This window comes from Anomaloglossus baeobatrachus, chromosome 11 (genome assembly GCF_048569485.1).
Source record: "Anomaloglossus baeobatrachus isolate aAnoBae1 chromosome 11, aAnoBae1.hap1, whole genome shotgun sequence".
NCBI classification, from domain to species: Eukaryota; Metazoa; Chordata; class Amphibia; order Anura; family Aromobatidae; genus Anomaloglossus; species Anomaloglossus baeobatrachus.
In genome coordinates this window covers 147748300-147775093 of record NC_134363.1, presented here as the reverse complement: position 1 = coordinate 147775093, position 26794 = coordinate 147748300, and the positions used below count along the sequence as shown (strand labels likewise).

General features: G+C 49.6%; 1 protein-coding gene across 3 annotated transcripts in view; it reads right to left on the bottom strand.

The window, feature by feature from the left end:
- Positions 1 to 1505: 1505 nt before the first annotated feature.
- LOC142257136 (uncharacterized) overlaps positions 1506 to 26794 on the bottom strand; it is a 35430-nt gene continuing 10141 nt past the window's right edge. For 2 of the 3 annotated variants that reach the window (XM_075329242.1, XM_075329243.1), the window contains 7 exons: positions 21226 to 21352; positions 19591 to 19677; positions 17498 to 17593; positions 8749 to 8841; positions 5072 to 5191; positions 4351 to 4449; positions 1506 to 2968 (listed from right to left, as the gene is read on the bottom strand). In XM_075329242.1, coding sequence (XP_075185357.1) covers positions 2103 to 2968; positions 4351 to 4449; positions 5072 to 5191; positions 8749 to 8841; positions 17498 to 17593; positions 19591 to 19677; positions 21226 to 21352 — 1488 coding nt within the window. In that variant the 3' untranslated portion in view covers positions 1506 to 2102. The remainder of the gene's footprint in view (positions 2969 to 4350; positions 4450 to 5071; positions 5192 to 8748; positions 8842 to 17497; positions 17594 to 19590; positions 19678 to 21225; positions 21353 to 26794) is intronic. The other variant, XM_075329244.1, reaches the window with a different exon arrangement.

Genomic DNA, 26794 nt, shown 5'->3' with positions numbered 1-26794 from the left:
GGAGATCTTCGCACGCTTTCCTGGGGGAAGGGGGGCTTATCGCGGCCGCGGGGGGCGGGGCTTATCGTTAAAAGAGCGCGAAGAAGTCAGTGTGCCCCCCTGCTGTGGGTAGTAAAAAACGGCGGGAAGGGAGCTTCTGACAATTTTCCTCCCTCTCCCTCCAGTCAGCACACAGCTTGTCACTGGTGGTTATCTCTGCCGGCTTTTCTGCTGGAGCAAATAAGGCTACTTTCACACATCCGGCTTGAGCTCTGCGGCTCGATCCGGCTGTGCAAGCTATGCAACGGATGCGGTGAAAACACCGCATCCTTTGCATAAGTTTTTACTTTGCGGCCAATCCGGTTTTTGCCGCTTGCGGCATGCTACTGAGCATGCGCAGTGGCAAAAACCGCATGCGGCGGCCGGATGCGGTTATTGCCGCATCGCGCCGCATCCGGCCGCCATAGGCATGCATTGAAAAATGCGCCGCATCGGCCGAATGCGGCGCGATGCGGTTTTTTTTTGCCGCACAAAAAAACGTGCCAGGCAACGTTCCATCCGGCCGCCGCATCGGCTAAATCTGCCGCATGCGGCAAAAACCGGATGGAACGCAAGGCCATGCGGCACAATGCGGCACTAATTAAAGTCTATGCAGGAAAATCGCAACTGGCAGCAAATAAAAAACCGGTTGCGATTTTCCTGCAAAGTGCCGGAGTGTGCCGCATTGCAGAAACCGGAGGTGTGAAAGCAGCCTAAACAGAGCAAATAAACAGGTGAGTTCCTGAGCTCTGGGCCCTCCCCCTGCCACCAGGAAATTATCTGTGCAGGACTTTCTGCAAACAGCAAGGGACTTCCCCCTCCTCCAGCCAGCAAGCTAGAGAAAAGTTAACACTGTGTGTTCAGGATCCCTGGGGCTCTCCTCCTTGCAATCAGCAAGGGACTTTCTCATAATAAAATACTGTAAATTCAGCTGTCCTGGGAGCCTTCCCTGCACCGTCTTTTCTCCCTTTGTCTGGGAAACCAGTCAGGGGGGATCTCACCTTAAACACTTCTTCAGTCCAGGCAGTGGAAATAGCAGAGTCAGCTTGCTGTGTCCGGTCACACAGGTGCTATGTTCAACTCAGACCCTCCAAAGAGGGGCTGAGGAATTGTGCCTCTGCCCTGGGCTTTGTAAAATCGGTGTCTGTGGGACCCGTCATTCAGTAAAAGGCAGCCCAGGATCCAGTGGCGCAGGAGGGGGTACGTGGAGGTGACACTCCACTTTCCCGCCTGTTGATGGTAGTGGGAAATCGGTCCCAAAAGGAAACTGTCACCCTCAAAAAATAACAAACCTTGAAAGGAAGTGCCTCCTACAGACACTAAGCTAAAACTGAGGATCCCTGGCCAGGGGGTGTATACTGCAGAGGAGGAGCTAATGCTTTTGCATCTACTTAGTGTCCTCCTATGGATAGGCAGCATAATGTATCCCCCAATGAGGCGTCAGAGAAATCTGGATATTAGTGAGTATAGGTGTAAAATTTGGTATATGTAAAATTATCACTCGAAACGCGTAGACCGGGACCGACCTGTGTGGAGGTTTTTAATTTTTCTACGGAATCAAATAAAATGAAGATTTTATGAAAGTTGCAGATGTTGTGTTTTCCATTTGGATTATCGTGACCAGGAACCGGCCTGTTTCCATGCACCACTTTTCCTTGGAAAGTCCCAGATGGTTGAATTGGTGAGCTGATGTGTGTTTTTCACTTCGTAAGTAGAGCAGCCAATCCTACCAGCGGGCACAAGGATCAGGTCTGCCAGATTACAAACCCTCTGATGCTTTATTTCCCAGGGAGATAAACAGTGCCAAAAGCAGCCACCTATCTTCTCTCAGGCAGTAAACGTGCAAATCATAAAGTGGTCAGCCACAAATCTCTTCCCGGCCGATAACAGGGAACATTAGAGTTCATTCAATCACACATCAAAGGTCTCAATATTTGTTTTTGATTTGCTAGCATTTGCTTTGCCCTTATGGCGCTTTACTATAAAAGCCATTAGGCATACCACACTAATAAAGCTCAAAAAGTTCACATATAAAGTGCAGTGTACAAATAACATTATTTTTTTAGATGCCCCACAACACGCTGTTAGTCCCGATTCCGGTTTGTCATGTTTCTGGGACCGATGGCTCCGTTTGCTGCCAGTTGCACCTTATGGACGTTTTTGTGTTGTATGAGACTGGTGTTGTGGCTGAAGCCCTTCCCGCACTCAGTGCAGACGTACGGCTTCTCGCCCGTGTGCGTTCGGTAATGTCTCACCAGGTTGGAGCTATTGGTGAAGCTCTTATCGCAGTAGCAGCAAGAATATGGCTTCTCGCCCGTGTGTATCCGCTGGTGCTTCATATATGTGGCGTATTGGATAAACCCCTTCTCACATATAGTGCACCTGTAGGGGGTCTCCCCGGTGTGTATTTTCTGATGGACCTTTAGATTCCAGTTGTCCCTGAAGCTTTTCCCGCATTCGTTGCACTGGTAGGGTCTGATCCCGCTGTGCGTTTTCATGTGGACGTTCAGCATGCCAATGGTCTTAAAACACTTCCCACATAGGCGGCACCTGAATGGTCTTTCTATTTCATGAGGCGGAATTGCTGGGGGGACGTAGCGATTGCTCTGTAGGTCATTGTGGGTCTGTAGGAAAGACGACTTTGGAGGATAGAACGTCTCGTTCTCCACAATCCCAGGGACACTTCGGGGGCAGTCCCCCTCTTTGCAGCTGCTGGACTGCTTATAATTTGATGTATACAGCCCCCCAGCGTTCGTTCTTAGGACAATGGATAGCAGACTTTCCTCCCCTTTGCAGTCTTGGCTGTCATCACACAACGTCGGCTTCTCTTCTTGTATTTGGAGGTTTTCTCGAATATTGTTCTTGGCTTCTGTGATCTCCTTAGCTGGAGGGGATTTATTGCAGTCAGAGGTGAACGTTACTTCAGTTTTTACTTCCATAGCCTTTCTATCTGCAAGAGACAAAATAGAAAAGACTCCATTAACGTATTCTCCAGCCCAGCAGACTATGTTCCCCTATGTCAATAATTTTATTTATTGCTCCAGTGTATCCTCTCCTCACAGCATGCATCTCCGCACACCAAGGAAGAAGCGCTGCAGCTGCACCCCCCCCCTACCACCACAAACACCTTTATTTATCAATGGCTTTATGTAGGATGGATTTTTCTACTGACTAAGCACTACTGATTTAAAGGGGTTATCCTTTACCTGCACAACCCCTTTTAAATAAAGTGGTTCCCTTTATAAAACAAAAGAATATATACCTCCTGCACCGATGTTCCACTAATGTCCGCTCCGGGTCTCCCGAGACTCTCCTTACATTGTAATGCCATGTGAGCCCTGTAGCCAATTCGCCGCCACTTTTGGGCTGCTGTGCACTCATTACTTTCCTTGAGGTTTATCAAAAGGATTGCGCAGCAATCTAATAGCAGCCACTGATTGTTATGCCATGTGAGCCCTTTAGACAATGAAAGGAGAGTCTCAGGAGACCCGGAGCCTACATCGCTGGAATGGCACGAGTGCGGTAGGGGAGTAAATGTTGTTTATAATTTTACAGGGGGGAGTACCGTATTTTTCAGATTATAATACGCACTTTTCCTCTCAAAAACTTGGGAGGAAAATGAGGGGTGCGTCTTATAATCCAAATGTAGCTTACCATGGGTGGTGGAGAATGGTTACAGGGGGCAGGGGAGATGTTGCGAGCTGCGGGCTGTGCTACGGGCGGCGGTCTGTGCTGAGGGCTGTGAGGCAGGGGCCACCATTCTGAAAATGTCGGCGGTGCGGGCTTCAAATAATGGCACCAGGAGTCGGCGTGTGCACACATGGAGCTTTCAGTTCAGGATTTCATTTGCACATGCGCCACCTCCAGTCCATTCATTTCCTGCAGCAGACTTAAAGAAAATGGTGCTCAGAGGTGGCGCACGTTCAGATGAGATCTTGGCTTGTCATTGAGCCGAGAGCTCCATTTGCACACGCGTCGACTCCGGGCAACATTTCTTTCAAGCCCGCACTGCTAACAACTTGTGGATGCTCCTCCTGTCTCACAGCAAGCATCTGGGTCACCCGCTACACTGCCCTACTCCACCACTGCCCCACCTCCTGTGACACCACTCCACCACCGCTGCCACCCTCCTCCGGTACGACAGCATTGGATTATAAGACGGAACCCATTTTTTGCTCTCTAAATTTGGGGTGCGTCTTGTAATCCAGTGTGTCTTATAAAATGAAAAGTACGATACTTAATTAAAAAAAAAAAAAAAAAAGTAGTAGTGGACAGCCCTTTTCGGCAAAAGAAAAAAAATAAGTTAGAAATACTTTAAGTGTAGCTTTTTACCTTTACACATAGCGGGTAAGACATTAGGAGCCGCTGCCGACACTTCATCCACCTGCTTGATCCAAATGGAAAGTTTGGGATTGAAAACGAGACGACTGGCTACAAATAAACACAAACAGTTCAATGTCAGCAAGACCACCCTGGTCATGGGTCACAACCAACTGCAAACACAAATCCGTATAGAAGGAGTTGTCGATGAAAACCACTTCTAATTCCCCATTGCCCCCCAGGTAAAATAATAAAGCCTGTACTCACCTCCGGTACCGGAGCCCTTCCAGCGGTGTATGTTCTCCAAGTGCCAGAGCTCACGTCCCTATCTCCGTCTTCAGACCAAAGAAGTTAATCAACAGGAAGTGCAGTGCTTACTTCCTGTTCATTGGTCCGAAGGTGGAGAGAGGGAAGCTGGCGTTGATTGGACGCGAAGCTCATGTGATGTTACAACCCCACGTGAGCTCCGGCGCTTTGAGTCCGGACACCGCTGGAAGGGCTCCTGTACGGGAGGTGAGTATAAGCTTTGTTATTTTAGCTGGGGAGAACGTGGAATGAGAAAAGGTTGTCCTAGTAGTAGTGGACAACCCCTTTAAATCAATCACAGTTCTGTGTAAGGTCTCAGGATTAACAATCCCCTACTGCCCCAAATAACCACCAGTCAAGCCCCTGGACCATTGTGGGAGGACAGCATGTGTCTTTAGCTTTGGCCCATAATATTCTAAGACATTACCTTCATTTTTTTCTGGGGAGAATTCTTCATGACCGCGAATATCCTTCATATCTTCCTTCAATCCACAGATAAATTTTTCTTCTTCATTAATAGGCTTGTCGGGCAATTCAAAAGGAAATTCTGGAACAGAAACATTTCTCAATAAGAAGCTTCATTGTATCTCAGACCCCTCCTTATAAATGGCTTATTGTTGGGGTCTGGAAGCCAAAATCCCCCCCCGGATCAGTAGAAGGTGTAGGCGGAAGTTGTCTAGTGAGCGCCTCACCCCTTTATAGAGCCACGGACTTGGAAGCCTATGGCCATTTTCTAAAAATCATTAATTTCAAAGAGGCTGTAACATTCAGTGAGCTTCACTGAAGAGAAGCTGAAGGTCCCTTGTAGCCTCCGTCTAGGAGGCTCCTGGCTGTCATGCTGGTTGTGGGGAGATACACCCAGCAAGTGGACTCCTAGGAATAAGGGAGGCTGAAACACAAAGAGGGGGGATAACCAGGAGCTCCTGCACTGACCCTGACACTGGGGGGCCCTGCGTTTGCCCTCAAAACACAGGTACCTATAAGGGTTAGGAGCTGTGGCCCGCCAAGGTGCCCCTGTCTCCTAGCCAGACCCTAGGACTAAATCCCACCACCCACCAATCCACAAAGGGAAAAACAAAAACAAAAATAAACAGCAAAAGGGGAAAAAGGAAAATCAACAACTTATCTTGAGAGGGAATCTTCAGAATATACAGCAACAGTAGTCTTAAGCCACATGCACTCCTGAGCAAGCAACTTCTCCAAGTGAAGAGTATAACCCGCACTGGAGGAGTGAGAGGCCCAAGCTATAAAGGCCCTTAATTACCAGCTGGAGGAAAGGCTCCTCCAACCTGGCAAGGAAACAGAAAAAAAACCCTAAATCAATCCCTTAAAAGGGACAGCGTCCACTAACGCCTGAACGATCGCCGGGCCCTTCTGCACCTGGTCCCAGCAGTAGCACCTGAAGGTCCAGACACATCCGTGACAATAAGGAATAACGTTTGGAACACCATTCTAAGTCTGAACTGGGTGCAAAAACCTAAAAAAACATCACTATGGGGAGATAAGGTATGCACACCAGTGACTATGTAAGGGGAATACATGGAATAGCAGAAACTGCTGTGTGAATACTGACATGAAAAATCCAATAGCTATATGTAAGAGTGAAAATGTGAAAAATGGAATCTGCATTACTGCCATGAACGTATGAATCAAGAGAAATTTAGCTACTGAATTGATCAATGCAATAGAGCCCCAACACTACGCCAAAGTATTTCTCTACGTTGGGGTCCCTAGCTTGTGTGTGTCCTCTCATGCAGTTAAAAAAACTTACCGTCTATGGGAAGCTGAGACCCAGGCTATTTATGCGTATGATATGGATTGGCAATAGGTGTGGTTGGGGAGGGTTCACAAACGAAAAACTACTAACAATAAGGAATAACGTTTGGAACACCATTCTAAGTCTGAACTGGGTGCAAAAACCTAAAAAAACATCACTATGGGGAGATAAGGTATGCACACCAGTGACTATGTAAGGGGAATAGCTAGGGACCCCAACGTAGAGAAATACTTTGGCGTAGTGTTGGGGCTCTATTGCATTGATCAATTCAGTAGCTAAATTTCTCTTTATTCATATGTTCATGGCACTAATGCAGATTCCATTGTCATATTTTCATTCTTACATATAGCTATTGGATTTTTCATGTCAGTATTCACACAGCAGTTTCTGCTATTTCATGTATTCCCCTTACATAGTCACTGGTGTGCATACCTTATCTCCCCATACATCCGTGACAATGGCACCTGGACCCCCTAAAAAGTCTTTCGAGACAGTGACAACCTGTCATCCGGCGGCTGAGTAATTATTTATTGTGCAATTTCACTCCATGAATGAACCTTTCGGTTGAAACTGTAAAGTGTATGGACTTGTTAACGTAAGTTCACATGTTGCTTATTATTAGGTGCAAACTTTTCCGCATCCTAGTTGCAGCAAATTTTGCAGGTTACAAGCGGATTTTGCAGCTGATTTGGAGATTTAACCTTTTCCATTGCAAAGGTTAAAATTTTCATTTCGCTCAGGAATGATACGCCACAGAAATTAAAAGCTGAGTTTCAGAAATTGTATTTCTTAGTCCTTTTTTAATAGATATACTTTACACTGTTTGAAGTAGTTTTTCAGTTTTGGAAAACCTCTGTACCCTGGCTATATTGTTTGAAAAAACAAGACCCCTCACTCTCCCCTGCATAGTAGGTGTAAGGTTGGTAGTAAAATTGGAAAATGTGACTACAAAATGTTGGCAATCTTCCTCAATAGAGATGAGCGAACCCGAACGGTAAAGGTCGTGCTTTGCACCGGACACTGGGTTTCCAGGACTTGGCTCGAACACTGACTTAATTTTCCATCTGTCTTACTGCTCAGGTTTGCCATCCAAAGAGAGAGGGACACAGAGGGCGCGCCAGAGAGCGGGACAGACGGGGCGCCAGAGAGCGGGACAGACGGGGCGCCAGAGAGCGGGACAGACGGGGCGCCAGAGAGCGGGACAGACGGGGCGCCAGAGAGCGGGACAGACGGGGCGCCAGAGAGCGGGACAGACGGGGCGCAAGAGACAGAAAGGCCGCGAGAGACAGAGAGCAAGGAATTACTACTACAATCACTATATAGCACAGAAGTTTGGCCCCAACAGACTTGTATGGGGCTTGGAGTCCGGAGTCAAGTCCGGTTCCCACATCAATTTTATTTTTTTTTTTTTTCCAGAGTCCGGTCAAACCTGGAGAAACCGAACACAAACGGGTTCACTAATCTTTATTCCTTATGCGGGCTTTACATGTTACGATCTATCGTGCGATTGCACGAGTGATCGTAACCGCCCACGTCGTTTGTGCGTCATGGGCAATTGATTGACCGTGGTGCACAAAGTCGTTTACCCCCCGTCAAACGGACTTACCTCCCGTGCAACGTCGCTGAGGGCGGCGAACATCCACTTCCTGAAGTGGAGGGATGTTCGGCGTCACAGCGACGTCACACGGCGGCCAGACAATAGAAGCGAGGGGGGGGCGGAGATGAGCGTGATGTAAACATCCCACCCACCTCCTTCCTTCCACATAGCCGGCGGGAGCCGCAGGACGCAGGTAAGCGATGTTCATTGTTCCCGGGGTGTCACACGGAGCGACGTGTGATCCCACGGAAACGATGAACAACCGGTGCCATGTTTCATAAACAATTTTATGAAACCTAGCGATGAGTACACGACTCACTATTTGTAAGCGATACAGTGTCGCTAGGAGGTGTCACACAGGCCGACGTCACAAGCGATGCCGGATGTGCGTCACAAAAAACGTGACCCCGACGATCTATCGCACGATAGATCGTCTCGTGTAAAGCAGGCATTATCCATGAATGCACCTCAAGAGTGGTGGGAAAAAGCAGTTCCCACATGACGGATCAGGATTAAAGCGACCCTCTGATAACCTCTTTGCATACACTATTTTAAGATGGGTTCTTGTAGGAGCCCCTCCATTAGCTGAAGCAGACAGCAGCGCCCCCTGGAAAACTGCAGGTGATTAATGAAAACACTGAGGAGTGAGGGGTCGCCTCTGGCTTTGCCCTCTACTTTCCGCCATCCTTTGTAGAGTTTTGTGTAGCAGCTAGTGATAACGGTGGCATACCAAACTCCGATTTAAGAGACGGATCTTCACTGTTCTCATCATGCTTGATTCGGAATATGATATCCGGGCTGAGGACAGAAGCAGGGGGTGCATCTACAGGAGAGGAGAGATTTATTAGCGAATTAAAATATTTATTGTGCTATTTATCCAATATTAAGATTTCTGCTGCTAAACTGAGCAAAACCCAGCTCTATAATCACCACAGAACAGATAATTATGCTTTAGATGGCAGGACTAGATTGCTTTTTATGTACTGACAGCCCCCGTACATCAGGTCTTCTTCTTGCCATCATTGGGTGTACCAAGTCGCCGGGCTCTTCACTAGAGGTCAGGTCTTCTGGCCGCGTCCAGGTCTCGGAGATCACTGCACATCATAAGGTTGCGTCTTCATTGCAACCTTTCAACTCGTGGTAACCCCCCCACCAGTCCTTGATCCTGTCCTATAGTGAAAAGAATGGCGTGTTCGTGAGCAACGACGGAAAGAAGACCACAGGACGGTGAGCAGCAGGCCTCACTTACTGTAAAAGAAAAATACCTAAATGTCCCCTCTCCAGCCGCCTCACTGCTGACTGTTGGGTCCTCTTTTATCCGCCATCATGTGTCGCATTTCCACGGCTTCCAGCCACATCCACATCCAGGAGATCGTAAGATTGTGACGTTGATGCGTAGTGACCTCCAAGGCCGGAAAGTGGCTGCAACGCCTGGTCTATAGTAAAGATGTCGGAGATGCAGAGTGCAATGGCGGAAAGAAGAGGACCTGATGTCAGTTGGCAGAGGGGTCAGAGGTGAGTATTGTTTTTCTTTTTTCCTGACCCTGTTCCAACTTGCATACATAGAAAACTACAGAATGTATCAAGCTCCTGCCGGCATCTCAAACAATTGCACAAAATCTCCATGTGTCATGCAACTATGATACATATTGCAGTAAATAAATAAAAAAAAACAACAATCAATGCTGGATCTTTTTGAGAAGCACAAGACTTTTCCCAAAAAATTTGACAGAGGTTATGTTAATATTACAAGGTCAATCATACTAAATAACATTGTAAATGTACTTCGCACATTAGACTATAATGCAAAATTTGTGCACAAAGAATCTACATGGGGATCAAAGTCAATACACACGAGCTTGCTGACATTGACGGGTTTAGCCAACAGTAACGAGCACGGTGGTCAGCAACGATTTCGGACTAATGATCTTTTTCTTCCCCCAAAGATAAGCAGCCATCTAGAATCGTCTGATAGCGCTCTAATAGAGAACAAAGCAGCACTTAGCAGAGTTATGGCTTCTGTCTATGGAGGAGTCGGGGAAAGGGGGAGGGGAATAATTGTTGGACACAGGATCATCCGGACCATTGTTCAGCCGACAGCCACCAAAGAGTTTTCTTTACTTTCATGACTCTAAAAATTGTAGCGCAAGAAGGCCTGCGGAGACACCATCACATGTTTCTCAACGCTGGCAGGAAACTAGCCAGGTCTTTCACGGGAAGGAACAACCACGGGAAGGGCAGTCTCCAGTCAAGGAGACCACCTACGCCAAACATGGTATCCATCCACAGACAGCCATTTCGGGGTATTTGCCCCTCATGCAATGCTCCCACTAGCCAGATTCCTACTCCTGGAAGACTGGAGACTGCCCTTCCCGTGGTTGTTCCTTCCCGGTGAAAGACCTGGCTAGTTTCCTGCCAGCATTGAGAAACATGTGATGGTGTCTCCGCAGGCCTTCTTGCTTTGAATATTTCCCAGGGGGCATTGCTCTAGAATCACTGCGTTGAGAAACACGTGATTGTGTCTCCGCAGTGGTGGATGTTGATCTCCCTAAGGTCAACCATCCTTGCTCACATAGTCTAAATATTGTAGATTCACATTGAAGGCATCAAAACTATGAATTAACACATGTGGAATGAAATACTTCACAAAAAAGTGTGAAACAACTGAAAATATGTCTTATATTCTAGGTTCTTCAAAGTAGCCACATTTTGCTTTGATTACTGCTTTGCACACTCTTGGCATTCTCTTGATGAGCTTCAAGCGGTAGTCACCGGAAATGGTTTTCCAACAGTCTTGAAGGAGTTCCCAAAGATGCTTAGCACTTGTTGGCTCTTTTGCCTTCACTCTGCGGTCCAGCTCACCCCAAACCATCTTGATTGGGTTCAGGTCTGGTGACTGTGGAGGCCAGGTCATCTGGCGTAGCACCCCATCACTCTCCTTCTTAGTCAAATAGCCCTTACACAGCCTGGAGGTGTGTTTGCGGTCATTGTTCTGTTGAAAAATAAATGATGGTCCAACTAAACGCAAACCGGATGGAATAGCACGCCGCTGCAAGATGCTGTGGTAGCCATGCTGGTTCAGTATGCCTTCAATTTTGAATAAATCCCCAACAGCATCACCAGCAAAGCACCCCCCCACACCATCACACCTCCTCCTCCATGCCTCACGGTGGGAACCAGCCATGTAGAGTCCATCCGTTCACCTATTCTACAAAGACACGGTGGTTGGATCCAAAGATCTCACATTTGGACTCATCAGACCAAAGCACAGATTTCCACTGGTCTAATGTCCATTCCTTGTGTTCTTTAGCCCAAACAAGTCTCTTCTGCTTGTTGCCTGTCCTTAGCAGTGGTTTCCTAGCAGCTATTTTACCATGAAGGCTGCTGCACAAAGTCTCCTCTTAACAGTTGTTCTAGAGATGAGAAGGGGTGTCCAAACTTTTGGTCTGTACTGTATATGGGAGGGTTTCTTTATGATGAAACGCTTAAAGGGAACCTGTCAACAGGTTTTTCCCTTATGAGCTGCGGTCACCACCAGTGAGCCCTTATATACAGAATTCCAGAATCTATATATATAATTGCCTTATTCTGTCTGTCTGTCTGTCTGTCTGTCTGTCTTGCTCCAAAATTGTGTCCTTACGGTGACACAAAGCTGATTGGCCGCTGGGCTCGCCATGGCCCCGCCCCCCGCACGGATTGGCCACTCGCCCAGGCTCCGCCCGCACACGGATTGGCCGGCCGCTCGCCCCTGCTCTGCCCCCCACACGGATTGGCCTCTCGCCCCGGCCATTCCCCGCCCCCCCTCACGCAATGCACGCTCGCTCTGGCCCCGCCCCCCGCACGCATTCCCCGAACCGACACGGAGCCACATCAGCGTACGCCGCCAACCCAGCTGACACATACCCTCGCATTGCAGGGGTTGCCGCCGTATGCTGGTGTGGGCTCCCATGCGAGCGGGGGACGGGATACGCTGGTAACCATGGTAGCATAGTTACCAGCGCATCAAGGTCCTGCAGCGGCGGAACTTACACACGCACACACATAACAACACACACACACATCAGATCACACTCACTCTCACACACACACATCACATCGCATCCACACACTCACAACATCCTGGGATATCGCTTGCTTCTCGGCGGCGATACTGTGGAGTGACCTTCCAGGACCTGCCAGAGGATCACATGGCCAGAAGCATGTGGTAACTCCGGATGTTGTGAGTGTGAGCGCGTATGTGCGATATCGTCAGTGTGTGTGTGTGTGTGTGTGTGTGTGTGTGTGTATGCGATCGGATGTGTGTGAGTGTGTTCTGATGTGTGAGTGTGTGTGTGTGTGTGTGTGTGTGTGTGTGTGTGTGTGTGTGTGAGTGTATGCGATCGGATCTGTGAGTGTCGGCAGAGGACCACGGCGTGCTGGGGGAGGCTGGGAGGAGAGAGGCTGATCCTGGGGGAGGCTGATGCGGGGGGAGGCTGATGCTGGGGGAGGCTGGGAGGGGGAGGCTGATGCTGGGGGAGGCTGGGAGGAGAGAGGCTGATGCTGGGGGAGGCTGGGAGGAGAGAGGCTGATGCTGGGGGAGGCTGGGAGGAGAGAGGCTGATGCTGGGGGAGGCTGGGAGGAAAGAGGCTGATGCTGGGGGAGGCTGGGAGGAGAGAGGCTGATGCTGGGGGAGGCTGGGAGGGGGAGGCTGATGCTGGGGGAGGCTGGGAGGAGAGAGGCTGATGCTGGGGGAGGCTGGGAGGAAAGAGGCTGATGCTGGGGGAGGCTGGGAGGGGGAGGCTGATGCTGGGGTAGGCTGGGAGGAGAGAGGCTGATGCTGGAGGAGGCTGGGAGGAGAGAGGCTGATGCTGGAGGAGGCTGGGAGGAGAGAGGCCGATGCTGGGGGAGGCTGGGAGGAGAGAGGCCGATGCTGGGGGAGGCTGGGAGGAGAGAGGCCGATGCTGGGGGAGGCTGGGAGGAGAGAGGCCGATGCTGGGGGAGGCTGGGAGGAGAGAGGCTGATGCTGGGGGAGGCTGGGAGGGGGAGGTTGATGCTGGGGGAAGCTGGGAGGAGGGAGGCTGATGCTGGGGACAGAGAGGCTGATGCTGGGAGGAGAGAGGCTGATGCTGGGAGGAGAGAGGCGGATGCTGGGAGGAGAGAGGCGGATGCTGGGAGGAGAGAGGCTGATGCTGGGAGGAGAGAGGCTGATGCTGGTGCAGCATGGGGGATGGAGCACGATGGGGGGTGCGCAGCATGGGGGATGGAGCACGATGGGGAGTGCGCAGCATGGGGGATGGAGCACGTTTGGGAGTGCGCAGCATGGCGGATGGACCACGTTTGGGAGTGCGCAGCATGGTGGATGGATCACGTTTGGGAGTGCGCAGCATGGCGGATGGACCACGCTTGGGAGTGCGCAGCATGGCGGATGGACCACGTTTGGGAGTGCGCAGCATGGCGGATGGAGCACGCTTGGGCGTGCGCAGCATGGCGGATGGAGCACGTTTGGGAGTGCGCAGCATGGCGGATGGAGCACATTTGGGAGTGCGCAGCATGGCGGATGGAGCACGATGGGAGGTGCACACCTCCCCCCAACACACACACACACACACACACACACACACACACACAACACACTGGGAACCACAAACACCGCCCTACACAGACACCCACACACACAGACAACGCTGCACACACACACACAACACCCAACACACAAACACCGCGGCATACATAAATATACGCACATACCACGCAACACACACACATTGCACAAAACACACCTCCCCCCAAAACACACGACACCCACACAAACCGCGCAACACACACACACAACGCTACAGACACACAGCGCTCCACAAACAACGCAACACACATACAACACCGCTCTCACCCCCCGCCACACCCAGACAACACCCAGAACATGTACAGCGCCCTACACAAACACTTGGTAACTACACACAACATCTATATATCTATATATCTATATATCTATATATCTATCTATATCTATATATATATCTATATCTATATATATATATATATATATATATATATATATATATATATATATATATATATATATATATACTAGAAGGTGGCCCGATTCTACGCATCGGGTATTCTAGAATTTACGTATTGTGTAGTTCATGTATGATTTTTGTTATGTATATATATATATATATAGAGATGTTGTTGTGTGTAGTTACCAAGTGTTTGTGTAGGCGCTGTACATGTTCTGGGTGTTGTCTGGGTGTGGCGGGGGGTGAGAGCGGTGTTGTATGTGTGTTGCGTGTGTTGTGTTGTTTGTGGAGCGCTGTGTGTCTGTAGCGTTGTGTGTGTGTGTTGCGCGGTTTGTGTGTGTGTGGTGTGTTTTGGGGGGAGGTATGTTTTGTGCAATGTGTGTGTTGTGCGGTATGTGCGTATATTTGTGTGTGCCGCGGTGTTTGTGTGTTGGGTGTTGTGTGTGTGCAGCGTTGTCTGTGTGTGTGGGTGTCTGTGTAGGGCAGTTGTTTGTGGTTCCCAGTGTGTGTGTGTGTGTGTGTGTGTGTGTGTGTGGTGTGTTGTGCAGTGCGCGCGTGTGTGTGTGTGTGTGTGTGTGTGCATCAGCCTCTCTTCTCTCAGCCTACCTCTCCCAGCCTCCCTCCTCCCAGCCTCCCTCAGCATCAGCCTCCCTCTCCCAGCCTCCCCAAGCATCAGCCTCCACCAGCATCAGCCTCTCTCCTTCCAGCCTCCCCCAGCATCAGCCTCCGCCAGCATCAGCCTCTCTCCTTCCAGCCTCCTCCAGCATCAGCCTCCCTCTCCCAGCCTTCCCCAGGATCAGCCTCTCTCCTCCCAGCCTCCGTCCTCCCAGCCTTCCCCAGCATCAGCTTTCCCCTCCCAGCCTCCCTCAGCATCAGCCTTCCCCAGCATCAGCCTCTCTCCTCCCAGCCTCAGCCTCTCTCCTTCCAGCCTCCCCCAGCATCAGCCTCTCTCCTTCCAGCTTCCCTCAGCATCAGCCTCCCCTTCCCAGCCTTCCCCAGGATCAGCCTCTCTCCTCCCAGCCTCCTTCCTCCCAGCCTCCCCCTCCCAGCCTCCCTCAGCATCAGCCTTCCGCTCCCAGTCTCCCCCAGCATCAGCCTCCCCATGCATCAGCCTCCACCAGCATCAGCCTCCACCAGCATCAGCCTCTATCCTTCCAGCCTCCCCCAGCATCAGCCTCCCCTTCCCAGCCTTCCCCAGGATCAGCCTCTCTCCTCCCAGCCTTCCCCAGGATCAGCCTCTCTCCTCCCAGCCTCCTTCCTCCCAGCCTCCCCCTCCCAGCCTCCCTCAGCATCAGCCTTCCGCTCCCAGTCTCCCCCAGCATCAGCCTCCCCAAGCATCAGCCTCCACCAGCATCAGCCTCTCTCCTTCCAGCCTCCCTCAGCATCAGCCTCCCGTTCCCAGCCTTCCCCAGGATCAGACTCTCTCCTCCCAGCCTCCTTCCTCCCAGCCTCCCTCAGCATTAGCCTTCCCCTCCCAGTCTCCCCCAGCATCAGCCTCCCCAAGCATCAGCCTCCACCAGCATTAGCCTCCACCAGCATTAGCCTCTCTCCTTCCAGCCTCCCCCAGCATCAGCCTCCCCAAGCATCAGCCTCCACCAGCATCAGCCTCCCTCGTCCTAGCCTCCCCCTCCCAGCCTCCCCCAGCATCAGCCTCTCTCCTCCCAGCCTTCCCCATGATCAGCCTCTCTGCTCCCAGCCTCCTCCAGCACGCCGTGCTCCTCTGCCGACACTCACACACCCGATCGCATCCACTCACACACACCCGATCGCATCCACTCACACACACCCGATCGCATCCACTCACACACACCCGATCGCATCCACTCACACACACCCGATCGCATCCACTCACACACACCCGATCGCATCCACTCACACACACCCGATCGCATCCACTCACACACACAGACACTGACGATATCGCACATACGTGCTTATACTCACAACATCCGGAGGTATCACATGCTTCTGGCCATGTGATCCTCCCGCAGGTCCTGGAAGCTAACAGCACAGTATCGCCGCCGAGAAGCAAGCGATATCCCAGGATGTTGTGAGTATGTGGATGCGATGTGATGTGTGTGTGAGAGTGAGTGTGATCTGATTTGTGTGTGCTGTTATGTGTGTGCTGTTATGTGTGTGCTGTTATGTGTGTGCTGTTATGTGTGTGCTGTTATGTGTGTGCTGTTATGTGTGTGCTGTTATGTGTCTGTATTTTCCGCCGCTGCAGGACCTTGATGTGTGGATGCGATGTGATGTGTGTGTGAGGTGTGTGTGAGAGTGAGTGTGAGCCGGTGTACACTGGTAACTATGATACACATCGGGTAACTAAGGGACCTTAGTTACCCGATGTGTATAATGGTTACCAGCTTTCACGGCCTCCGTGAAGATCCCAGCATCGCAAGGTTATGTGTGGCGCTGCCGGGATCCTGACGCAGCCGGTGTAGAAGCAAGCGATATCCCAGCATGTTGTGATGTGTGAGGTGTGTGTGAGGTGTGTGTGAGAGTGAGTGTGAGAGTGAGTGTGATCTGATGTGTGTGTGTACTCACCTGGGAGTCGCGGCTCCGTGTCAGTTGGGCCAGAGCGAGCGTGCATTGCGTGAGGGGGGCGGGGCCTGCAGAGAGCCGGGGCGAGAGGCCAATCCGTGTGGGGGGGCGGGGCCATGGCGAGCCCAGCGGCCAATCAGCTTTGTGTCACCGTAAGGACACAATTTCGGAGCATGACAGACAGACAGACAGACAGACAGACAGACAGAATAAGGCAATTATATATATAGATATATATATATATAACAAAAATCATACATGAACTACACAATACGTAAATTCTAGAATACCCGATGCGTAGAATCGGGCCACCTTCTAGTACTGTATATAAGAGCCCAGGCCGCTGTGAATAACATAAAGAACACTTTTATAATATTCACCTAGGGTGGCAGTCGAGTCAAATAGGTGTCGCTGCTCTCCAGTCCGATGCCTCCTCTCTGTGGCGATCTCCGTCCTCCTGCCCTGTGTGCATGACGCCATTAAGCATCATTTACACAGAGGTCTCCATTGCGCTCCAGAGCATTTTGAGCTGCCCTGCCGTGGGCAGAGCAAAGTACTGTAATTCGCAGGCGCAAAAAAAAAGTCAAAGACCGCCCGCACATGCGCACTACAATACTTTGATCTGATCAAAATGCGCATGTGCAAGACTGCAGTGGAGGCCTCTGTGTGAATGACGCCGGACACGTAATGCACACAGGGGTGGGCAGTAGGATGGAGATCGCCGCAGAGAGGAGGCACTAGACCGGAGAGCAGCGACACCCATCGGACCAGACTGCCCCCTAGATGAGCATTATAAAAGTGTTTTTTACGTTATACAGCACAGCCTGGGCTCTTATATACAGTATTCTAGAATACTGTATATAAGAGCTCAGTGGTGGTGGCCGCAGATTATAAGGGGAAAATCCCGGTGACCGGTTCCCTTTAAAATCCACTTACATTGAGAGCCGCTTTCTGCAGGATTTTCATGGTTAGCACACACATCTTCATCGTCTTTAAGGTTAAATATAATGTCCGAGCTCAGCTCTGACGCCCCTGGTGATGTGACAGAGAACACAATGAGAGCAAGTATTCTGCAAACTGTACAGAAAATGTTGAATATATAAACATTGTAAACATGCACGTCCGTCCGCTTTGGTTGTTTTCTTGCACAGTGACACTTTTAGATTTGTAATGCAGAGAGGGAGCAGCAATAAAAATATCACTTATTGTATATATGTAAAAAGGAAAAAAAAAATCAAGGAAATATTAGATATTTTGCAATGTATGCTTGTAATTAAAGAGATTTTTTGGTGCTACAACTTTCTGACATTAAGTTTCTATCCATCAACATTTTCAAAATATTTGTTTGCGGTCAGTGCACGGGATCAGTATTGCTCCCAGCTGAGAAGTGGATCCAATTCTATCTAGAGGTTTACTGCAATGTGTCAGTCTGTATTGCGGATTGTCTGGACTGGATATAATTGTAGCTACTTCTCACCCAAGAGCAGTTACAGTCATGGCTGAAAGTGTTGGCACCCTTGAAATTGTTCCAGAAAATGAAGTATTTCTCCCAGAAAATTATTGCAATTACACACTCTCCAGCACTTGGTTTCCATCCATTTCTGGGGCTTCTTGAAGAATGTTTGGGGTCATTGTCCTACTGGAAAGGCCCATGAACTACGATAGAAACCCAGCTTTCTGACACTGGGCACTACATCGCAACCCAAAATCCTTTGGTAATCTTCAGATTTGATGATGCCTTGCACAGTCAGGGCCCTCAGTGCCAGAGGTGGCAAAACAACCACAAACATCTTTCAACCTCCACCATATTTGACTGTAGGTCTTGTGTTCTTTTCTTCGTAGGCCTCATTCCGTTTTCGGTAAATACTAGAATGATGTGCTTTAAAAAAACCTCTATCTTGGTCTATGCCCTACCACAAGAGGTAGTAATGGCAGATACTATAGCTTTTATATCAGGGCTGGATGATTTCCTCACTACACAACATTGTTGGTTATAAATGACTTAGTGACCAAATGTAGAACTGGTGGAGGAAGGTTGAACTAGATGGACCTAGGTCTTTTTTCAACCTAAGTAACTATGTAACTATGTCTTATCTGTGCACAAGACGCTTTCACAGAAGGATTTTGGTTATTCACATACATTTTCACAAACTGCAGTCTAGCTTTTTTATGTCTGTATCAGCAGTGAGGTCATTCTGGGTCTCCTCTATAGCGTTTCAGTTTATTTAGATGTGGACGGATCGTTTATACTGACACTGATGCCCCCTGACCCTGCAGGACAGCTTGAATAACTTTAGAACTTGATTAGAGTTGCTTATCCACAATTCGGACTACCCTGCGTTGCAACCTGTCCTCAACTTTTCTCTGCCGTCCACATCTAGGGAGATTAGCTACAGTGCCATGGTTGTAAACATCTTGATTGTGTCACAAACTGTGCACAAAGGAACATCAAGATCTCGAGATGGATTTGTAACCTTAAGATTGTTGATATTTTTCAACAATTTTGGTTTTCAAGTCCTCAGACAATTCTATCCTCTTTCCGTTCTCCATGCTTAGTGCAGCACACACAGACACACAATGCAAAGATTAACTCAACTTCTCCCCTTTTTATATGGTCTCAGGTGTGATTTTCATATTGCCCACACCTGTTACTTGTCACAGGTGAGTTTGAATAAGCATCACATGCTTGAAACAAAGTTGTTTATCCACAATTTTGGTAAGGTGCCAACAATTTTGTTGGACCTATTTTTGGACTTTTGTATGAAATTTTGTCCAATTTGTCTTGTTTGGGTCTTTTTGGATTGAGGAAATGAAAAAAAATCTTCTCCACAGTCAGGTCATATGGTTTCTAGAAGTCACAGAGATCAAACGCACGCGGACTTCATCTATATTTATCGCGGGTGACGCAGAATGCGTGCCAAAAATGGAGCAAATGGCATATGCTACAACAAATTTGGCAAATCTAGGCATCTTGGACTTCTCCAATTCAAGGAAAAATAAATTCTTATCTGTAGATGAAAAACAAATACCTTTGCCTTCCTTCTCCTGGTTGGTGATGTAAGGATCACAATCACGTCTTATCCTACAGAGTACGTCAGGATGGAGGATGGTGTAACCTGTGAATGAGCGGAGAGGACGAGATCACTCTACATAGAATTATCTGGGGAGATGCAGGAAAAGTGTGTCCTTTTGATATGGACGTGATGCTAATTTTAGGAAGTGGAGTGGGTCTTTATGGGAACAAGTCTTTGCACTGCCTCCTGTCACACTAAATACAGACATAATATGCATATGGGCTTCTGTTTCATGGCAGACAAGCCATTGCACAGTGCAAGGAGCGAAGGGAAAATTTGTACTCCAGCTCCTATAGTGCTGGCAGAATGCTGACGAAGACAAAGCGCCTACTCAAAAACAGGGGATGCCACATTAGAAAACATGAACATCTTGACAATTCCAGACTGACAATGGCACAGTCTCATAAATGTAAAGTTATTTCTTATCCATAGTAGAAGGGATATAACAGATGCCTGGAGACCCAATCGTTGGGAGAAAAGCTGTTCATGCTCCACCTATGTTTCATTCATTGTCTATGAGTCTGTTGGAGAAAGCCAACAACAGAGCTCTGCTATTACCTTAGACAAAAAAATGAGGCAGACGTTGAGGGTGCGTACCTCCACTCTGTTTTTGGACTTCTTGGCATCTCTGTTTCTGTACCATGGGGATGGATTTCTGCAAACCCAAGTAAGATTTCTTGGACAGGCAAAGACATGTTGGCAACGTGTGACTCCTTACAAGACTTGTAGTTTCTCAAGGTCAAGGAGCTACGAATCCATGGGTTCTGAGTCCAGGAATATTCTCAATTCAGTAGGAGGTTATCAATGAGAAGGAAGGAGTAAGGGTCCCGTCACACGTAGCGACGCACCAACGATCCCACATGCGATCTGACCTGGCAGGGATCGTTGGTGCGTTGCTACATGGTCGCTGGTGAGCTGTCAATCAGGCAGATCTCACCAGCGACTTGTGTAACGATGTTGCGCTTGGTAACCAGGGTAAATATCGGGTAACTAAGCAAAGCGCTTTGCTTGGTTACCCAATATTTACCCTTTTTACCAGCGTACGCCGCTTACAGGCGGCCAGCGCTGGCTCCCTGTATACGTAGCTAGGGTACACATTGGGTTACTAAGCAAAGTGCTTTGTTTAGTTATCCGATATTTACCCTGGTTACCAGAGTACACTGCTTACACACGTTGGTGCTCGTTGGTCTCCCGCAGTCAAACACGCCAATGTGTGCTGCACAGCAGGAGACCAACTAGCAAAAAAAGGTCCTGATTGTTTTGTAACGATCAGCGACCTCGCAGCAGGGGCCAGGTCGCTGCTACGTGTCTCACACAGCGAGATCACTGGCACGTCACAAAACCTGTGACTCAGCAGCGATCTCGCTATGTGTGACGGGGGCTTAAGATGAGAAATTATCTGACGACAAGTATTGAGGTCATTTATTGGAAACCTTCATGGACTAATCTGCCGGGGTATGTGGTGGACACACTGCTATATGGGCCATTAGAGGACATAGCACTGATACCTGGACCAGAACATGCCCATGACACAGTGTCGGGAGGTAAGAGGATGGATCCATCCCGTATTTCACATCCGCTCACAACTACCTAAAGACAGTAAAGCTTGGTGAATGTCCCTCATCACGCTGCCGTACAGGTTCTTCTGCCAGGGGTCTAACCGGCTCCATTCCTCCTCCGAAAAGCACACCGCCACTTCCTTAAACCTCACAGCCGTCTGAAATGATAGAAAAGAGGGAAAAGCTGAGGAGCAAAAAGGAAAATAGGGTCTTATCCGAACATAAAGGAGAATAAGCTACAAGGAATTGCTCACCTGGCGTATCCCACAATGAGGATAAAGCCTAAAATTGTCATCTGTTGCAGTACCGTGGGTTAAAAAACACTATTGGAATACCAGAAGAGAAACAGAAGGTGGCACGTCAGCGCTGAATTGTCCAGGATACAAAGTAGGTGATACGGTTTTATAAGCTACGAGTTTTGAAGTCTTCAGATTTCATCAGGATATAAACACATGCAAAAGGCTTTTTGGATGTGGGTATATCCTGATGAAGAAGTCTGAAGACTGCGAAATGCGTAGATTATAAAACCCAAGACTGCTAAACGTGTAGACTATAAAGCCAAGACGGCGAAACACGTAGACTATAAAGCCAAGGCGGCGAAACACGTAGACTATAAAGCCAAGATGGCGAAACACGTAGATTATAAACCAAGACTGCGAAACAGGTAGATTATAACGCCAAGACAGCAACACAGGTAGATTATAAACCAAGACTGCGAAACGGGTAGATTATAAAATTACATGAAGTCTATCAGCAGCGCAGACGACCCACCTACTGTTTTGCTTGTGGCGGAAAAGGAACAATAGGAGAAAAGTTAAACTAACGCCACAGTAGCAGTAATTGCCATGTATGGATTTGCTGACTGCTCCTAAGACCAGTTTCCCACGTCCACAGTCCGAGCACGGACCAGCCACGGGTCTCCTGATCCCAAATTCTCCAGCCTCATAAATGCCTCAAAGGCCATGTGCACACGGGAGATCGTACCTGCGGACTTTTCTGCAGATATTTCCGCAGGTTCATGCAACAACTCCGTGGAATCCGCAGCTATCCATTACTGTGGTATTTCTGCGGAGTTGTTGCGGTAAACCTGCGGAAACAATGCAGAATTCCTGTGGATTTCCCGCCCTGTATCTCCATAGTGGAGGGGTGGGAATTCCGCAAATAATTCCGCATGAATAGTGGACATGCAGTTACGTGCGGCTGCGGGACATCCAGAAAATACCGCAGCATTGATACGGCACTCCCCAAATCCCATAGGATAACATGGGGAGTGTCTGTACTTATCCCGCGGATATATCAGGAAAATCTAGAAAATCTGCAGGTTTTCCGCAGCAAAATCCGCCGTTACTTTCTCCCGTGGGCACATGGCCTAAGGCTGTTGAGATTCGGTGACCAGACCAGAGATCACGGTCTGCACTTTGAATGTGATTGTCGGATGTGTGAAAGCGGCCATAATCTCTCCCAACCTCTCTGTACACTTGTTCCGTACTAGGAGAGAAGAGTATTCCAAAAGAATCAGGAGCGGAGGCTCTGAATGCCGGCTCTGCACCCACCCCCCAATACCGCCTGTCAGGATGAAGTCAAGAGGCCCCCATATATATTAGATCATCTGCAGGTTTGTGTGACTTTTATGTGAATTGGGGCCTTAAGACGACTGATTAGCCATTTTAAACCTTTTTTTATAAATACTGCTACAGCGTCCAATCCAGATGCTGATGATGGAGCAGAACAACAACATTTAAGGGAGTATTGGATTCCTTATAAGGCAAGCACCAGTGACATCACACAGACCCCGCTGACTAGAGTCCGTCTGGTGTCAGGCATGGTGTTCCCTGTTGCGTTATTTTGTCTGGAGCCTCTAATGCAGATGTGAACCCGGCCTAAGCCCCGATCCAGACCTTATTCATCCACTTTCACGGACACATTCTGAGTTATCCATAGATAACATGTTACTCCAAAAATATGACGATGTCTTGTTTTTTGCCACGAAAAAAGCGCTAGAGCTTATTGTCAGGGAAACACAGGTTGGGTATAAGTTTATCCCCCAAAAAAGGCAGGACCTCCCAAAAGAATCATACTAACAAGACCCTGGACGTCTGCGTCTCTCCCAGGTCCTCCTGCGATCTTCGGTGGGTGGTCTCAGCAGGTATGCTGCACAGCGGTCCTCCCCTCATACACACACAGACAGAACATTCAATAATACTGTATTGCTTCCAGCCGACAGGTGGACCAGGGACAAAGTGCAGTGGAACACAAGGAACTGAGGTGGAATGTATCCATCCGTCCCACCGCGGGTCCGCCATCCGTCCCACCGCGGGTCCGCCATCCGTCCCACCGCGGGTCCGCCATCCGTCCCACCGCGGGTCCGCCATCCGTTCCACCGCGGGTCCGCCATCCGTTCCACCGCGGGTCCGCCATCCGTTCCAGGTCCCCGGAGCAGTACGATATCACCGGAAGTGTGTGTGTGTGCGTTCCACTGGAGGTCCCCCTGTTCAGTGTCTGGCGAGTATGATTGCGGGGTCTTCTGTCTTTTCTCTTTTGGGGGTGTCTGCTGTCTATAATGAAGTGTCCTGCTGTGTTCTTTAACCTTTTTAGCTGCATGGACACTTCATTATTGAACTGCAACTAGGGCTTATTTTTTGGGTAGAGCTTAAATTTAAGCCTTACACCAAAAAGGCTGAAAATTCCTGCAAGGGTTTATTTTCAGGGAAACACGGTAGTGCGGTAAAATTAAAGTCTATGCGACATGTCCATATTTTATTAGTGGAGCAAGAAGAAAAAAAAAAAAATAGAAAGACTTGTGTACTGAAACTCGCCAAAGTAAGTCTATGGGACAGTAGAGAAGTTGGTCAGCACACGGAGGGCCTCCTAGTTGTCTCCTAGATTTCTGCTCATTGCTAGAAGGAGATTGAGAAACTTTCATCAGTTTGTTTTTGGTTTTTGCACACAACAAAAAAGAGAATTTAGTTTACTTACCGTAAATTCTTTTTCTTATAGTTCCGTATTGGGAGACCCAGACATTGGGTGTATAGCTTCTGCCTCCGGAGGACACACAAAGTACTACACTCAAAAGTGTAGCTCCTCCCTCCGAGCATATACACCCCCTGGTTAACCAGATCTAGCAAGTTTAGTGCAAAAGCTGAAGGAGAATAGCCACCCACAAGTAAAGACAGAGCAAGAACCGGAACAACCGGAGCCTCTGTCTACAACAACAGCCGGTGATAACACGTGGAACAAGAACTGCCAACAGGCAACAGGGAGGGTGCTGGGTCTCCCAATACGGGACTATAAGAAAAAGAATTTACGGTAAGTAAACAAAATTCTCTTTTTCTTTATCGTTCCTATGGGAGACCCAGACATTGGGACGTCTCAAAGCTGTCCATGGGTGGGAATAAACAGAAAACTGAGAATTAGGCAGAGCCTAATTTCACAAATGGGCGACAGCCGCCTGAAGGATGCGTCTGCCCAAGCTCGCATCTGCCGAAGCATGAGCATGCACTTGGTAGTGCTTTGAAAAGGTATGCAGGCTAGTCCAAGTGGCAGCCTGACAGACCTGCTGAGCCGTAGCCTGGTGCCTGAAAGCCCAAGAGGCACCGACAGCTCTGGTCGAGTGTGCCTTGATCCCCGGCGGGGGAGGCACCTGAGCACACTGGTAGGCATCGGAAATGGCCGACCTAATCCAGCGAGCTAAGGTCGACTTAGAAGCCGAGAGGCCCTTACGCTGACCTGTGGTTAGCACAAAAAGAGAGGTGCACCGCCTAAGAACAGCGGTGCGAGACACATAGATCCGGAGCGCCCGCACCAGATCCAGAGTATGCAACGCTTTTTCAAAGCGATGAACAGGAGCCGGACAAAAGGAAGACAGGGAAATGTCCTGGTTAAGGTGGAAAGGAGAAACCACCTTAGGGAGAAAATCCGGAGTCGGACGGAGAACCACCTTGTCTTGATGAAAAACCAAAAAAAGGTGACTCCGAAGAGAGCGCAGCCAAATCAGAGATTCTCCTGAGGGAAGTTATGGCCACTAGAAAGACCACTTTCTGTGAAAGACGAGACAAAGAAACCTCCCTAAGAGGCTCAAAGGGGGGTTTCTGCAAGGCCGTGAGGACCAGATTGAGGTCCCAGGGATCCAAGGGCCGCCGGTAAGGCGGAATGATGTGAGACGCGCCCTGCATAAAGGTGCGCACCTGAGCCAGCCGGGCGATACGCCGCTGGAACAGTACTGACAGAGCCGAGACTTGTCCCTTGAGGGAATTGAGGGATAGTCCTAGCTGCAGACCGGACTGTAGAAAGGACAGAAGGGTCGGCAAGGAAAAAGGCCAAGGAGCATGGCCGGAAGAGCGACACCAGGACAGGAAAATTCTCCAAGTCCTGTGATAGATTTTTGCCGAGGAAGACTTCCGAGCCCGAGTCATAGTGGAGATGACTTCAGGAGGAATACCAGAAGCCGTCAAGATCCAGGACTCAAGAGCCACGCCGTCAATCTGAGAGCCGCAGAATTCTGGTGGAAAAACGGACCTTGTGAGAGAAGGTCTGGACGGTCCGGAAGATGCCACGGCACCTCTACGTACAGATGGAGCAGGTCTGGGTACCAAGCTCGCCTGGGCCAGTCCGGTGCAATGAGGATGACCCGACGGCCCTCCATTCTGATCTTGCGCAGAACTCTGGGCAAGAGAGCTAGAGGGGGAAACACGTAGGACAGACGAAACTGGGACCAATCTTGAACCAGAGCATCCGCTGCAAGGGCCTGGGGATCGTGGGAGCGAGCCACGTAAACCGGAACCTTGTTGTTGTGCCGGGATGCCATTAGATCCACTACCGGAGTGCCCCACTTGCGGCAGATTGACTGAAACACTGCCGGATGCAGGGACCACTCGCCACTGTCCACGGTTTGACGGCTGAGATAATCTGCTTCCCAGTTTTCCACGCCTGGGATGTGGACTGCGGATATGTTGGACTTGGAGTCCTCCGTCCATTGAAGGATGCGTTGAACCTCCAACATTGCCAGGCGGCTGCGTGTCCCGCCTTGGTGATTGATGTAGGCAACCGCTGTCGCGTTGTCTGACTGGACTCGGATGTGCTTGCCCGCCAAAAGGTGGTGAAAGGCTAGGAGAGCCAGAAGCACAGCTCTGGTTTCCAGCACATAGATCGAGAGGGCTGACTCGGACGGAGTCCAAGTGCCCAGTGCTCGGTGGTGGAGACATACCGCTCCCCAGCCGGATAGACTGGCATCCGTGGTGAGGATCACCCAGGACGGGGCCAGAAAGGAGCGTCCCTGAGACAGAGAGAGGGGCTGAAGCCGCCACTGAAGGGAGCCCCTGGTCTGAGGCGACAGAGCCACTAGCCTGTGCAAGGAGGAAGTCCGCTTGTCCCAACAGCGGAGAATGTCCAGCTGCAGAGGACGCAGATGGAACTGGGCAAAGGGAACAGCCTCCATTGACGCCACCATCAGACCCAGCACCCGCATCAGGTGCCTGATGGAATGACGGCGGGGTCTCAGCAGAGATCGCACCGCCAGATGGAGGGACTGCTGTTTGACTAAGGGCAGCTTCACAAGTGCCGGCAGAGTCTCGAACTGCATCCCTAGGTACGTGAGCCTCTGG